At 45.2% G+C, this 16,024-nt stretch overlaps 1 protein-coding gene across 1 annotated transcript; it reads left to right on the top strand.

The window, feature by feature from the left end:
* Positions 1 to 7,887: 7,887 nt before the first annotated feature.
* LOC104077896 (serine/threonine-protein kinase TAO3) lies at positions 7,888 to 15,427 on the top strand (the record flags this gene model as incomplete). Its single annotated transcript, XM_009579310.1, has 7 exons — positions 7,888 to 8,124; positions 8,760 to 8,888; positions 9,851 to 10,054; positions 12,753 to 12,992; positions 13,943 to 14,155; positions 14,617 to 14,799; positions 14,959 to 15,427. Coding segments are annotated over 7 exons (1,368 nt in total), but the record flags the coding sequence as incomplete, so codon positions are not given.
* Positions 15,428 to 16,024: the final 597 nt, after the last annotated feature.

The raw sequence follows: 16,024 nt of genomic DNA, 5'->3' as shown, positions 1-16,024 counted from the left end.
CCCCTTTCCACCTATCTATTCTGTTAATATGTTTATTTGCATGTGCATAAAGTGTGTATATGTGCTCGTGTGCAATGTGCTTAAATGCTGTGGAGATGCAGATGCAGATGGGTTTTGAAACAATAAGATTGCTGCTTCCCGGCTGAGCTGCTGGCTGTTTTTTCATTCATTCATTTATTTCAAGCAACTGTACCGTGACTGCATTTTTCAGCTTGATCCCTAGGAAGGATTGCTGGGTTGCGATAACGGAGAGGGCTTACAGCAGGCTGTGGGCTTACAAAGAGGAGGGGGATGGGATGAATCCATCAAGATTTGTACTATTGCAAATGTGATTGCTGTGGATGCCTTTGTAGTAGGGGAAGGGGAAAGGGGTGTGTGCTGGAAGAGTTAGTTGTTGTGCCGCCTCCCCCACCCTGCATCCGCACGGGCTGCAGTCGGTAGCAACCTTTTCGAGGGAAAGGAGTGAAAAATGGCCTTTTAAAGCTAAAATAAATGTAATCTTAAATATTTCAGCCTGATGGTATTAGTGGTCGGATGGACGGGGAGCGTTAGGAAGTACCCACTGTTTGGCCATGGCACTTGCTCAGTGCTATGACATCATCCTAGACCAACCCCAAAATTACACCAGCGAGCCCTCCCCTTCTTGTTTTACCCTGCCTGAACGGTGGTTTTTTTCCTTCAATACCACCATTTCTTGATCCCCCGAATCGCTTTGGATTTCTGCATGCAAAAGACGGACAGTGTGTGTGTGTGTGACCACAGCTAAAGGTTGCGAGTGGAGGGAAAAAGCAGCAGCAGAGCCCGTAGCCAAAATTTTTCTGTGTGGTGGTTGCTGCTGTTAAAATCTAAAACGATGCTGTGGCATGCAGACTTCTGGCCAGATGCTTCATGGGCTGAGTTTGTGGGGAGCATCCGAGTTCCATCTTTTGCAGGTGTACTTCTGAGTAGCCATAACCTGAGTGCTCCCCAGGTTGGTGTCCCCTGCTGCCCCTTCCTTCATTCCTCCCCCCCAATTTAAAGAGTGACCTAGAAATGTGTGCATTAGAGGACTTCATGCAGCGCACCTGACACAGGCAGGATCTCTGGTCTCCTGGAGACCCTCTGCCTTGTGAATTTTTCTCTTTTGTATGTGCATGTGTGTGTGCATGCACCTACTACAGTGCCAACACTGTTGTCTGCGCTGAGCGAATAAAAGTAGGATCCAGTTAGGTTGGCTGGAGAGAAGAAATGATGAATGACTTAAGTATCATACTCCAAACATATATACAGTTTGATTGAGAAATAGATATGTGGGTTGAATATATTAATATTCTCTTACTCCCTGTGGGAAGCTGCTGCACCTTCTGTCCTGCCTTCAGCAGCAGAGTCCATAACTCCTGTCTTCCTTGAATATGTCATCCCTGGGCTACTTGGGTGGCTTGAAGCTATTGCATGGCAAGGCCCCCGTGGGAGCTGATGAAAGATGTTGGTATGCAGGTGTGGACTGTGAGGTCTTCCCAGCCCTCTAAGCTCTGGGGAAGACAGCTAATGTCCCAAGGTCACTCCTGAATCCCATGGCAGCTTCCTGTGGGGCTGGGACTGTGTCTGCCTTAATTCCTTGGTCGCTTGGATTTGCTAAATCTCTCTGCTTCGGTGACCAAATGATGATAAAGATAAAATTAATACTGGGTGGGGAAGGTGGTAGGCTTTTTGGAGAACTTTTCTTTTTTTGGTTTTCTGTGGGACGTGCTCTGATATGGAGTGTGTCTGGGCTCATGCTAGGAGGGCTTAGGGTGCACACTTAGGGTGAGCTGTACATGCACAGCACAGTATCTTTTGGGGGAGAGGGAAGTCCCACCCGTTAGCTCACTATGTTAGCCAGCAGGCCTTTGGAAAAGCACATGGTAGTATGTGTCATGCAAAAGCTTTGTTGTCCCCATTATATGCACACATATCCCCTTCCCAGTATAGAGGGGAGTTTCCAAAGCACCACCTTGGTACTACAGGAGGTGTTACTGTGTCCTTAGGTTCTGAGGTTATGTGGTGGGGGAGAAGTTGCCCTGTGTTTACAACAGAAATATTTTATTTTATTTCATTTCAGTTAATCTTGTGATGGGCTTTCCCTTTAATAATCGTTCATTTCCACCTCTTCATGTTCCAAAATGGAAATCTAGAAGAAAAAATGCTAAGTTGAAACCTATTGCACAGAACGTGAAGAATGCCAGCGTACGTGCTCGGGTTTGAAGTGCCGGCGTGGCTGTCGGCACACTTTTTTATCACTGTGCATTCGATCACCGGTGGCTGGATGATGTCAGTGGGTAGTGGTGCTGAATGCTGCTGCTCTTCTGGCCAAGGGAAAACCTCTCTCATGCCTGCCCTCTTGTTTCCTGCTTAAATATCTGTGTGGAGGGCAAGGTCAGCCATGTGACTGATATGGGGAGAATGACCTAAACATGTCTGAAATTTATAGTGTGAAACCAGAAATTCAGACTTTATTCATCTCTCTGTGTTAATTTACTCTTTCAATGACATCTTGATAAAATTAATCCTACATGAATGGGTGCTTAAGATGCCACAGTTAAAAACTAAGCAAACCAACCTGCTTTGATGGTTCCCTGCATCGCTGCTGCTGACCATCAGTTGGTTTCTCAGCAGCTGGGTACCGCTTCCTGGGCACAGAAAGGTTATGCAGTTGAGAGCATCAGGTGGCCTGTATTGCAGAGAATCAGAAAAAGGGAGTTCTGACCCCAAATTCAATATAGGATGATATTTGGGTGTAAAAACTTCTGCTTGTGGGATTTGCTGAACACCACCCCCCAACATGAGAGGAGGACAGCATTATAGAGGAAAAGCACCGAGTCTGGGGGCCGGGGGCTCTTCATGTTGCTTCACAGCTGTTTCTGCTGGTGGAGTCCGGGATCTTGGGCCCTCAAGTCCTTGTTATTCACCTTTAGATCAGGATATTGCAGATGGAGGAAAGACTGGCATTTCTAAAAGAATGCTCTCGACTTCGAAGTTGGGTCTCTTTGCAAAAACAAGCTCAAGTGGTTTCAGCGAGTGTAGGGGTTACAGCCAGGAGAACTACATTAGACAACTCTACACTGCAGATGTCCCAGTGATTTTAAGTGTGATTCCCGTGCCCTGTTGCTCTGTAAAAGCATCACATGAATAAGAAGGAAACTGGACAGACTTCCAGATAAAATAATGAAATGGGCTATCCACAAAGAAACAGATCGTGAATATAACTTTCTAGTCTTTCAGCGATGCTTTGATATTACTCAGGTTAAAAAAAAAAAAAGAAAAAATGAGCAAGTGTGGTTAAGAAAGCTGAAAAAGCTTACCTTTGGTCATAATTCAAGCAACAATTTAAACAGTCCCTCTTTCCTGGACTGCCTTTCTCTTTGGTCATCATGTAGACCAACCTCCCCCCCCACTTTTTTTTTTTTTTGCATGACACCCTTGTGGCAGCAGTTACCATCACTCACTTGGAACAGTGGTGGAAAATGTGCTTCATATTTCTGCTGTTGCAGTGAAAGTTAGTATCTGAAATGGAGATCAGGTACCTACTACATCTCCATATTATTTTGCAGACTATCAGTGATTCATACATTAAAAGTTACAACTAGAAATCTAAGCCTTGAAGCTCAGAAAGCTGTGTTTAAAAAGAAGGGTAGAGGTTCTGCATGTTGATAAGACTACACCTATCAACATTTTCAAGTGAAAGGTGTTTTTTAAATACGTGTAGAGATGCATCGATCTGCATTTCTGGATGTCTTTCATGCTTGACCCCTTAACTCCCTCCTACCTCATGCATTTCCTCGATAGCTGCTTTTACAGTTTTCAAATGAAATGATCTAATATTTAAAACTTCCTGGAAAGATCAGGTAGTGTGGACTCTGTCGAAGGCTTTGGCATTCTCTTTGAAATCCAAATGCCAGCAAAAGAATTACGTGATCTCATCCTAGGTCTGCAAAGGCAAATGTCTAGGTACGTGTGAGCAGGCTTCTCTGGATGTGGCCATTAAAATGACACTGGGGAGTCTGACTCCAGAACCAGGTATGTTTACATGAGGGCTGTTCTCCTGCACCATCTTCTGCTGAGGCAATGACATTTTGCTCCAGATGGTTGAGTTTCTCCTAATGGACTCATCTGGCTGCTGCCTTTATAGATCTTTGCTCTAAAAATACTGCACTTGTACTTTCTCATCTCAAAGTTGTTCTCTTGCTGCAAGAGGCTGCTGGCAGTATCTTGCTTAATACTCTGCCTTGTCCAGCAAAGAGGAGCTCAGTATTTCATTTGGTTATCGAGAGGTGAGAGTAACTGTCCTTTAGGAGAGTGCTTGGTATCTTCATTAAACAATGTAGAAAAAGGAACTCTGAAGAGCTGGTTTGGAGGAGAAGTTGTGAGCCCAACTTCCTTACGTAAAGCAAAAATCTTGGAGGGGTGAAAGAGAGAAAGTTTGGATTTTATGGCAAGGGAACTGCCTGTGGGAGTAGGTTGGAAAAGGCATCTCTTCTTAATTCTGTGTGTGCCGAAGATACAGAGAGATAAGAAACTGCGAAAATGTCATACCTTGATAAAAGCTGTTCTGTTTTATACAGGTTTTTTGGTTCTGCTGATGACCTGATTGATTATTACATGCTTCAAATAGAGCTTCAGGAAACTGCAGTTTTCTGCTTTAAAGCATCCTGACGTTTTCTGATTATGCGGAGAACAAATTTTGCAATGAGCAATTCAGTTGTCATCTTTTTTTCCCGTCATAATCCATGGGATTCTGTTTGTGAAATACTTTGTGAAGTTCCAAGTGCCTTTGTCTAAGAACACCAGAAAGGTGGTTACTGGAACTTCCCCAAATTTTCTTTTTAAAATGGTTGCTCAAGCTGTTCATTCATTACAGGCTTCATCTTTAAAACCATCATCCTTCATTCAGTCATGTGTTGACATGCTTAGTCTGAAGTACTTCTCTGGTACTGAACTGGTCATATTCAGTAAGTAATGTTAATTTCTTCCAATTTCATCCATGCTCTGAGATCACCATTTGGAGACCTTATCTTCGAAGCCAGAGTTCTGAAGAGTGTTGGTCTCGATTAGAGACTATGGTGATAAATTAGGTCTTTAGCATGAGCGTGCAGACATAACTCTACAAAATGTCCACCAAGTCTACCACTCTCCTTCTCTCTTGTCTTCAGGAATGAAATGCTTCTACTGTTTTCCTCTGACTTTTTAATGTCTCATCTTCTTCTGTGACTGGAAGGCTTTATCAGCCAGTGTTATAATTAGTAATTGCATCCTATTGTTGGGGATAAATATCCCAGACCTAATGTGAAATCTTTCGAAGATGGAATTCTTGTCCTGAGAAACAAGCCTGAGCAAAACTGGAAATGGGGTGCACAGGAGCAGCAAAAAAAATGAGGATAAAATTTTAATGATTTTTGCTGTAAATAAAACAAGTGCATGTTCTAAATCTCATTAGAGATTAGACCAAAGGGGAGACTGGCAAAGTTGCTAGTGAATTCTTAGATCCATTTTTTTTCTTAGGCTCTTGCTGTTTGCTTTGTTCTGCCAACTTCTTGGAACGGAGTGCGCTGTGCAGAACGTCCTGCTGTTCACAAAAAAGCCGGGCCTTAAAAATAGCACTTCCAGGAAGATGTTGTACTGCTGCGTGGTAGTTACCGTATCTCCGTGCCTCTGCGAGTCCCTGACCCAGTCTGTTTTCTGCAAGTCGTATGTCATTTAGTGTAGTAAATGGCATATGTGAAATGTTGGGGTTTTGCATGTCTTACCTGACATGTCTCTTATAATTAACTTGGACAACTTCTCAGAGAAACTTTCATTACCTGGAAGTTCTGTCAGAGATCTTATTCTTGCTGAACTTGACTGAAATGTGCAAGTTCCTACAAATGCTTACCAACTTCTGCAAAGTATAGCTGTCATTGTTACACTTTAAAAAAAAAAAAAAAAAAAAAAGGCACTTTTTGGACTATAGCAATATGTAGTCATTTCTACAGTCTCCTGGTATCTGGCTTGGGTCTGTTTCATTACCTACTCTCAAGCATTTGAAGACTGCTATGTTACATCAATTGCTGAGGTGTAAGTATATATTTAATATAGTCAACTTCAAAATAACATCCCAAAATTCCTTGTACAAGGAGGATGTGATTTATGCATCATCACTTACCTCGTAGTTGATGTTTGACTTCACTAATGTGGTGAACCCACCATCATCACTTCCTGGTAATGGAGTCTGACACAGCACCATAGTCAGACTAGTTCTTTGTTTTCTTTGCAATTAGACGTTTTGTTTTCTCTCTGGGGTTGTCTTTGGAAGGGGTGGGGGGAAAACAAAGGCTGTCCACTTCAGTAGCGTCATCCTTTCATGTCTTGTTTCTATTCTGGAACTCTGGCTATAATTTTCTTGGTTGGTAACTATTTACTGTAAATTGTTGTTAATCTATTTCAAGGTGAAGGCTGTGCAAGGCTCTTCCTAACCTCCTCTTCACACCCCTCCCAAGTGTTGGTAGTCATTTGAGCTGAGACAGGTGGCAGCATGCTGTCTGCCTTGAGTGACACATCAGTTGTGTTGTTAAACTTGCTTGTTGATTTTGGAGCTCTTACTTGATCACTGCTTCCTATCAGCTACTAGTCCTGAAGCACAGGGCTGCCAACAAGTGGGCTTGGTTTGCTGCTTGGTAAAGCAGCTGCCCTTCTGCTGTTGAACTTGAGCCTTCTCAGATCTGTAGGTGCATCCCATCCTATGTCTGAACTTACTTTGAAGATCTCTGAAAAATAGCCTTCGAATGACCGCGGTACTGTAGTAGGTGCCAGTTCTTTCTCTTGACTGCTATGGAGAAATTCATCAGGAAGGCTGGGCTCTTGCAGGCTGCAGGAAGGACTGTCGGTTCATAAAGCTTCAATGATCACCTTCAAAGGGCTGAGCTCTTTGCATCATACTTGTTAAGTGTGAAAGGGAGAGGTCCCCTTGTGCAGAATCAGGGACTGCAGCTCTACACATGTACTAAGGGCCCCAGCTTTTGGCTCCCAAGTCTATCATAAAATATTAGCAGATCTTTATATGTGATCTTTATACAGTTCCTGGGACTGTATAAAAAATAAAAATATCAGTCTTGGACACTTTTTTCTTTTGAAGTGGAAGCATTACCATTTGCATTTTCTTCTGAAAATTTTTGGCACACCTTACTGGATTTTTTTTCCTCCTTTCACATGGATGCACTTAGGCATGGAAATGAATATGGAACTTGTGAGTTTGCTTCAGCTGAGCAGGGTTTAAAATCTGCTTAGACCATCTGATCAATCTTGTTAAGAGCACACAGTTCCAGAACAGTGTTCCCTTGTTAGAAAACTTTCTGTTCCAGTAGGGAGTGAGCTCAGTCTGCCATTCTTTTGAATTTTAACAAGAAATTTTGAAGGAGGCTACTCATTGCAGAAAATAGGTATTGAGGGCCAGAATTGGAACCGTGGTGACTTGGGGCGGAAGGAAAGGATGGGTGGGTTGGGGGGTTTCCTAAAATGAATGCCATCTTGTAAGTCCATATCACTCTCACGATTTGAGCCCTCTGTCTGAAGAAGGTTGTCCAGCAACCGCCTTTGTTTCCAGAAGTAACCTGCTTTTTCCTTTACTCATGACATTTTTCTGCTGTGTTACTGAAAACACACATAAAATTCTCATTAAAGATGGTGGGGGAGTGGAAATCAAGAGAGAGAAACCTTATGGCCTGGTTTGTGATATTAAACAATAGCACCCTTGGAAACCTGGAACAGGTTTCCCTGAAAGTTGATTTCTAAGAGTACAGCGAAGCAGGGTCTGGTGTACAGGTAAGCAGCTAATACGGAGACAGCTTGTCTGTGAAGAAGGCCATATAGCACTTCTTCCCCTTTTCCTGACATCAGGTTACAAGACAGATCCATGAGCATGAGCAGGAGAACGAGTTGCGGGAACAGATGTCAGGATATAAGCGGATGCGGCGCCAGCACCAGAAGCAGCTGATCGCCCTGGAAAACAAGTTGAAGGCCGAGATGGACGAGCACCGCCTCAAGCTGCAGAAGGAGGTGGAGACGCATGCCAACAACTCGTCCATTGAGCTGGAGAAGCTGGCCAAGAAGCAAGTGGCTGTGATGGAGAAAGAGGTGAGTAGGGTTACAGGCTCCCTAGCTATACAAGAAGATTGGAGGGAGAGGTACCAGATCTCTAGGAGAAGGCTGTGGAAGTACTGCTTAAAACCCATGTTCTTCAGTGCACTGTATGGTTACTGTCTGGAGCTGCCCTGGCCAGTTTTGTGAGATAGCTTCACAGCTACAAGTCAACCTTCTGGATGATGGGCACTCCACTGGCATCGACCAGTACTGTGGCTACAGAGAGCAGGCTAAAAGAGACGGACAAACTCTGAGGAGACCTTGGAGCGGGCTTCTGCCTCATGGCTGAGGCAGTGACAAAGCTTGCTGCTGTTAGTCTGTTTAAAAATCAACATGTTAATCCATATGGTAAACTAGTGGAGTTTTACCCTCTGGGGTGGTTTTGGTGGAGAAGTAAGAAGCATGAAGAAACTCTTAAATGTATGTGGGCATTATGGGGTTTTGTGCAAGCAGCTTTCATGTGGCTGAATACTCATGGCTTTGTCTAGCACAGTGATGGGAGAATGACAGACCAAAAAACGCACAACAGAAGGCTGATTTGTGCTGGATTCAGTACCTGCTCCTTCACCCTTTGGGTTTTTTTTCTTTTCTTTTTTTATTTTTTTCTCCCCTCTCTCTGTGCCTTGCAGGCAAAGGCAGCTGCAGCAGATGAAAAGAAATTCCAGCAACAGATTTCGGCTCAGCAAAAGAAAGACCTGGCGACCTTTTTAGAAAGTCAGAAGAAACAATACAAGCTTTGCAAGGAAAAGATTAAAGAGGCAAGAAACCATCATTTTCAGGGCTGAAGGGGTGTGGAATGAACATGAACTAGACTTTCATTTTGATAAACCTGGGCCAGCCCAGGGGTTTAAGGGATACTGTCATGCTTGGAAGCAAATTTAGATTCTTAGCAAGTAAACTTTCAGGAACTGGGAGCATCTGGCAGCATTTCTAGAATAATCTCTAAGGGTGCTAGAGGTGCCTTCACAATTTGCTCTGGAGCAGAATCTTTGAAACCAAAGGTGATGAGGGAAAATGGGACTTCATAGAGAATTCTTCTTCCCCTTTTTCCTCATCTGTTTTTTTTGCTAAAGCCATAAGTAATCAGAGCACCCATTTAGATGTCACTTGACTAAAAGTCCTATGAACGCTTACATGAATTAGAAAAAGAAGTAACTTAGTATGTAGCTTATCTATCCTAAATTGCACTGCTTAAGTACAGCGTCCCCACCACATCGCAAAATCATTTGCTGTTAAGAACGTGGAGGTGAGAAGACGAATAGCAAAGAGCCCTGTTAGGTATCTGATTTGATAGAGAATCGAGCATGAGTCCTGTGAAATAAAACTGAAGCCCGAGCCAGACTCCTTTGTAAAGCAGGTGCAGAGCTGGGGTCAAACCCCTCGGCTTCCTTCCATTCTCTTTCCTGGACAGCCAGAGCCTCCCCTGCAGTGGTGTGTTACTGTCTTTTCATTGCTGCACTGTTTAGCCCCTGAGATGTTTGTGTTTAATGACCACTTTGTCCTCCTCCTCTTGGTGGTCATAGTGCAACTCTAGAGGCAGGAGGGCTGGGTACGGCCGGGTGACGACTCTGGTTCTGCTGGTACCTGGTGGTGTAGTCAGGATTTTGGTGTCTTTTTGTGAACTGAATGGCAGAGGAGTAGCCAGTGACTGAAGGTCCTCTAAGTCCTGTGTCACTGTGATCCTAAGGGAAGTCTTGTTTTTGACCCTGTATGCCTGCAGGAAATGAATGAGGACCACAGCACGCCGAAGAAAGAGAAGCAAGAAAGAATATCCAAACATAAAGAGAACCTGCAGCACACACAGGCTGAAGAGGAGGCCCATCTTCTCAGCCAGCAGAGACTCTACTATGACAAAAACTGCCGTTTCTTCAAGAGAAAAACGATGATCAAGCGGCACGAGATGGAGCAGCAGAACATTCGAGAAGTATGGCACTCTTCACTTCCTTTCCCAAGCATTTCTTTAATTGTTTTAGCTTCATGTCTGTATAACAGTTTGCTGTTTTACAGACATTAGATCTTTGTATTTCCAGTTGCTAAACAGAACTGAGAAAAATGTAGGAAACGTGTTTTGGGAAGTAGTTTTCCAGACAGATGTGGCTGCTTTTATTAACTGAGGAGGGGTGGCATAATTGACTTGCAGACAGAAACATTGTGTGGGCCACCCACTCTGGGTCGGTTGCTTCATCTGAGCTTCTGGGCATTAGATTTTGGGGGATCCCCTTGGGCTTCTGTCACAGCACAGGGCAGTTTGTGCCATGTTGAGTGCCAGGGCCACCTGTGGGAGAGCTGTGGGATGGCTGAAAGCATCACGTGAGGAGTTCTACTCATTGGCGAAAGGAAACTCACACAGTTGAAATATGTGTAATAAACCAGTAATAACCTTAGAAGAACTATATTAAGATGCAGAATGAAATGCTACAAATATAAGAAATACCAAAAATACAGTCCTCTCATGTGTCTGCATTCTGGTTTTCTTCAAATAATCAGATGTTGCTTTTCCATTGGGGTCTGCTCAAATTAGTGCACAGAATGGGCGATAGTTTGTTAATGAGAAGCTATTCAACATCTTGCTTTTCCTCATTAGTTATTAACCCTTGCCTTACAGGCTGCCTGTAGTCAAATACCACTTTGGAAAAGAATTATTACTTGTAGATTTTTTCTGTGGTCATCACTATAGTATCTGAATTTTTCATTAATTCTATTTTTGGATAAAGACTGTCAGATGACAAGGTATTTTAGTAAAGGCTGAGAGTGAGTGAGTGGTCACAAATTTCTAATAATCGTGTACTTAGTCTGCTACCATTAAATTTTTCAACATACTAACCTGTTTGGAGCTCTGCTGCCCTTGACTTCAGATGCACCTGGGGCTGCTCAGCTGCTTTGCAAATCACACCCAGACATCTCAACTTGGACACCCTAAAAATGAATGACTCTGAAAAATCAGATTTGGGCACCTTTATCGCAGCATATAAGCTCTATGGCAGGGATGAGAACAGAATTCAGTTACCTAGCACGGTATTTTAACCAGGAAACACTCCTCTGAGCTCCTGCATTTAAGCTCTTAAAAGAGGACTGGTTTTTCAGAAGGATCTAAGTGTTTATTTCCAGAAAATAACATCCCTACTAACTAGCTCAAATTCACTGGATCAGACACCTGAAGTAAATAACACTTTCAAAATGTTTTTTTTCTTGATATTTTAAGTAACCACAGAGATTTTTTGTGCAAGTGGGAAAGTGTTTGAGAGAAGTGGAGTGCCTCTGTTTGTTCACGCTGTGTGAACTGAAATCAGGTGTGGAACGGGCACGAGAGAGGCTGGCTGTCCTGTCCTAAGATGAAGGCACAAGTGCCGCAGCTCCCTGCATGGGCCGGCGTACTGCCTGTTTGGTGTGCTACCTGCCTTTGCACAAGTGGGAAATTATTTCAGCACACCAGTAGATCTAATTTTTGATCTTGGCTGTCAAGGTGCAAGTTTTGCTTAAATGTAAACAGGTGCAACATCCTTATGGCTAAGAATGCAGAGACAAGACCTGGCCCTGTTTCCTTCCCCATCCTCCTGGCTTAAACCTGTCACAGCTGTAACAGCCAAAGGGGCTGAAGTGCCTGTTTGCAGGTGCTGATGTTGAGAATTACAACAGGATTACAATATGCAAGCAGCAACTTCAAATAATTAGATTTTTTTGCTTCTACTGCAGAAACTCCTTAGACTAAGCCAACCCTGAGCCCTCCCTGTGCTGGGCACTGTGTGTGTGTGCGTAGTGCGAGGCAGCCCCCGCTGCGCCTGTCTTAGTCTAGCATGAAGCACAGCAAAGAGTTTGTAAACCTGAGAGCTGAAACTGAGACGTACCAGCAGACCATCTGTGAAGGTCACCAAATATCAGCAAGGGGTACAGCTGTAATCACTGCTTGACTGAGCTGGATTCATATTAGCAGTAATCAGGGACAGAATCTGGTATCTTCCTCTTCCTTGGCTTGTAACTCAGTGAAGGTTTTCCTCGACTGCAGGGCACCACGTGCAGGAATTCTTATGTGCACATTGCAGAATCACGTGAGGCTTGGGCTGTATCCTCATTTAAAAAAACTGCGCCAGGGGCCAAAAACCACCTGTACACAGTGGTAGATTAAATTCTCTTTCTTACCTGGTGTGGTGTGTTGGAGCTGTTCACCTCTGCTTTGGCCATTCTCGTATAAGTGATATGAGAGAAGCCTCATCTCCCAGGGCCTGGCAGGGGCAGGGTAATTTAAAACAGACAAACAAGAGCCCCCGATTCTGTCAGTCACCCCAGCCCAGACCCCCCCCAGCTCTGAGCACCTCAGGGTGTATTTATTAAAAACTTCTGTGATTCTCAGCAGTCACAGAGGGCTTGTGTGTGGTCCCAGTGCCACCTGCTGGAGACTGCCTGGGTGAGCTGCCAGGAGGAGCAGGTTACAGGGGGATGGATGGATGGATGGATGCTAGGTGGCCGCTTTATTAGCGTTTGTATTTCCCTGTGGTACATGGAAATCCTTGATGTCGTCTAGAGAGTGACCAGGACACCCAGCCTCGTAAACTCGACTACTGCATCTCAGGGCAGAGAGAATCACTCTCAGCTTTTGTGTTGTGCTCTGCTGTCCTCTTGTGCAGGAGTTAAACAAGAAGCGGACCCAGAAGGAAATGGAGCATGCCATGCTGATCCGGCACGACGAGTCGACGCGTGAGCTGGAGTATAGGCAGCTGCACACGCTGCAGAAGCTGCGAATGGACCTGATCCGACTGCAGCACCAGACTGAGCTCGAGAATCAGCTGGAATACAACAAGCGGCGAGAGCGGGAGCTGCACAGGAAGCATTTCATGGAGCTCCGGCAGCAACCAAAGAACCTGAAGGTGCTGGAAGCTTTCCTTCCTCCTCTTCCAACCTCTGTCCTGCCGGGCAGGCTGGTCTGTGTGCTTGCTGCCTCCTCCGTGCAGCATCCATGCTGCAGAACCACCGTTCTCCACCAGCACTAAGTGCTCTCCCTTACATCCCTTTCCTTTGTGCAGGGCTGCTCTGGTACAAGAAAGTTGTGGGCTACTACAGCAAAGAGGATTTTTTAAGTGCTGTGCTAATTGAGGCTGCTGGGTAAAAATAGGCTAGTCCTTAGCAAAGTATTACAGAATTTGCTTCTGATGAGCTGTGCTTTCTTCAGGCCCTTGCTGGTGTCAGCCTATAAACCTTGATATGGCAGGGGGTTGGGTGATGCTTCCTCGCTTTCAAGGTCAACAAAAGAGAGAACACGGGTGTGCTGAGCACTGTGCTCCGTCCCACTTTGGCTGCAGGTTGATTAGAAGCCTCTGAGCTGCTTGCTGTGGGAGGTTTCTGTTCCTTCTCTGAACGTCCAAAAAGGCACGTTGCTTTTACTCACTTTGTCACACCTCGCTAGTTCTCAGATCTGCAGTCTCCGTGTAGCACATGGTCTACACATGGAGGGGGAGGCAGCTTGCAGAGGCCTTCAAAAATCAAACGCTTTTTGGGAGGCACGCGGCAGGGTGATGGGCTGGGCGACCTGCCGGAAGCAGGGGTAGAAGATGGAAATGCCCTTGGCTGAGGAGGGCTTAGTGGATCCTGTTCCTGGCTCAGGCCCGTGGTCAGTGCTGAAACAGGGCCTGAGCTGATGCTGCTCGTTAGATCGCTCTGTGTGTGGAGCACATCCCGCTCACCTGGGTACAGGGGCAGGAGACAGCGCAGAGCACGGGGGAACTGTGGTTGTCTCTCACCAACCTGCCCGTTTGGATGTACTATAACTTCTCCATTCCCAAAGCTCTTTGTGCTCTTCACGTCGTTCCTTCCTTGGCAGGCTATGGAAATGCAGATCAAAAAGCAGTTCCAGGACACATGCAAAGTGCAAACTAAGCAGTACAAAGCACTGAAGAATCACCAGCTGGAAGTAACTCCAAAGAGTGAGCACAAGACAATTTTGAAGAGTCTGAAGGACGAGCAGACGAGGAAGCTCGCCATCCTGGCAGAGCAGTATGAGCAGAGCATCAACGAGATGATGGCCTCACAAGCGGTAGGTGCAGCGTCCGGCACCCCCTGTCCCTGGGCGCGGGGTCCCTGACCGAGGTGCGTGGAGGTGGGGTACCGTCGAGCCGTCAGTCCTTGCAGTGCGCTGTGTTCTTCCTGTCCTAGCCGCTGGATGGTGAGCGATGCGGTTGTGTTTATAACAACTGTTTTAAATAATGCATCAGGCGGCATTGTGATAAGCATCCTCTTGTGATAAGCATCCTGCGGGACATGTGTCCTTCCCTGCTGCCCCTCGTGTGCTGGGGTTTTAGAATTGGATCTTTTCTGAAGCTCCTGCCTCCGTGTGAGTGGGGAAGCAGCTGTTCATGAAGCCCTTCCTGCTTTCTCGTTCTGCCACCAACACCCGAGGCTCCCCGGCTTTTAGCAGGAAAAGCGGTGTGTCGCTAGCGTCGGAGCAGAGAAGTCACTGGTGGAGGTTTGAATGTTGTTTTCCCAATGACCTTACAGCTACGGCTGGATGAGGCCCAAGAAGCAGAATGCCAAGCCCTGAGACTGCAACTCCAGCAGGAGATGGAGCTGCTCAACGCGTACCAGAGCAAAATTAAGATGCAGACAGAAGCACAGCACGAAAGAGAACTCCAGAAGCTGGAGCAACGGGTGTCGCTGCGCCGGGCACACCTTGAACAAAAGGTATGTTTTGGGTGGGCTGTTGGCGGGTACCCGGTTACACGCGCCGATCTCGCCTCGGACGTGGGGTCGGCGCGGCGCAGCTGCTGCCACCCAGCCGGGAGCTGCCGTACCCCGGGCGGTCGTGCTCTGCTAAGGGGCTGCTGACTGTGCTTCTTTCAGATCGAAGAGGAGCTAGCCGCCCTCCAGAAGGAACGCAGCGAGAGGATAAAGTTTCTGTTGGAAAGGCAGGAGCGAGAGATTGAAACGTTTGACATGGAGAGCTTGCGAATGGGCTTTGGGAATTTGGTCACGTTAGAATATCCCAAGGAGGACTATAGATGAGATTAAATTTCTTTGCCATTTAAAAACAAAAAGCAAACAAAATAACGATAAAACTTGCAAAACCAACATTCCCCATGTTAACGGGCGTGCTCTCTCTCTTTCTGTCTCTCTTACTGACATCGTGTCGGACTAGTGCCTGTATATTCTTACTCCATCAGGGGCCCCCTTTCCCCCTGCGTCAAGTCCCGGTGCAGGACAGCTCCTGGCGGTCTTTTCCATAGTATGTCACAGTATCGATGTCTCTGTGCAATGATTAAAAATGTTTCAGTGAAAACTTTGGAGACAATTTTAATGGAAAAAAAAAAAAGTGGATGTATGTTGCTTTTGAGCAATCACTCATTTTACCACCAATCAATGAAAGTACAAGCAAAAAAACTAATAATCAAATGATCTCTACAAGCCCAGGGGGAGAGAGACTAAATCCGCAGCCTTACCTTAACTAGCTGCTGCATAATTTTATTTTGTTTTTATTTTTTTGGTATTTATTCATCAGGAATAATTAAATAATAAAAAATTTTATTAAAGATTGAACAATTTGATACATTTTACAGAAAAAACCTTAATCGTGATGTACATATCAGTGGTGACATATTATTACTTTTTTGGGGGTGGGGAGGGGCGGGGCGAAGATCTGGTGATTTTTAGAAGAACCATGCCAGGCGAGGCGGGGTGAGACCTCGCTCCTCGGCATATTCTTGATTGTATCATAATCATTTTCTGCTGTCGCAGAGAATGTGAATACACTTAAATGAGCCCACAGGATCCCAGTAGCACAAATTGGGCTTTGTCAAATCGTGTATTTTGTGTATAGAAGGAATTTAAGGAGAGCTTTTACTTATTTTCATATTGTATTTTAACTGTTTCTCTGATCAAAAATTTTTTTACTTCTTTCCCCCCTTCCCTC

This window comes from Fulmarus glacialis, unplaced genomic scaffold (genome assembly GCF_000690835.1).
Source record: "Fulmarus glacialis isolate BGI_N327 unplaced genomic scaffold, ASM69083v1 scaffold18776, whole genome shotgun sequence".
Taxonomy (NCBI): Eukaryota; Metazoa; Chordata; class Aves; order Procellariiformes; family Procellariidae; genus Fulmarus; species Fulmarus glacialis.
The sequence above is the reverse complement of the archived record's forward strand: the minus strand, read 5'-3'. Positions and strand labels throughout refer to the sequence as shown.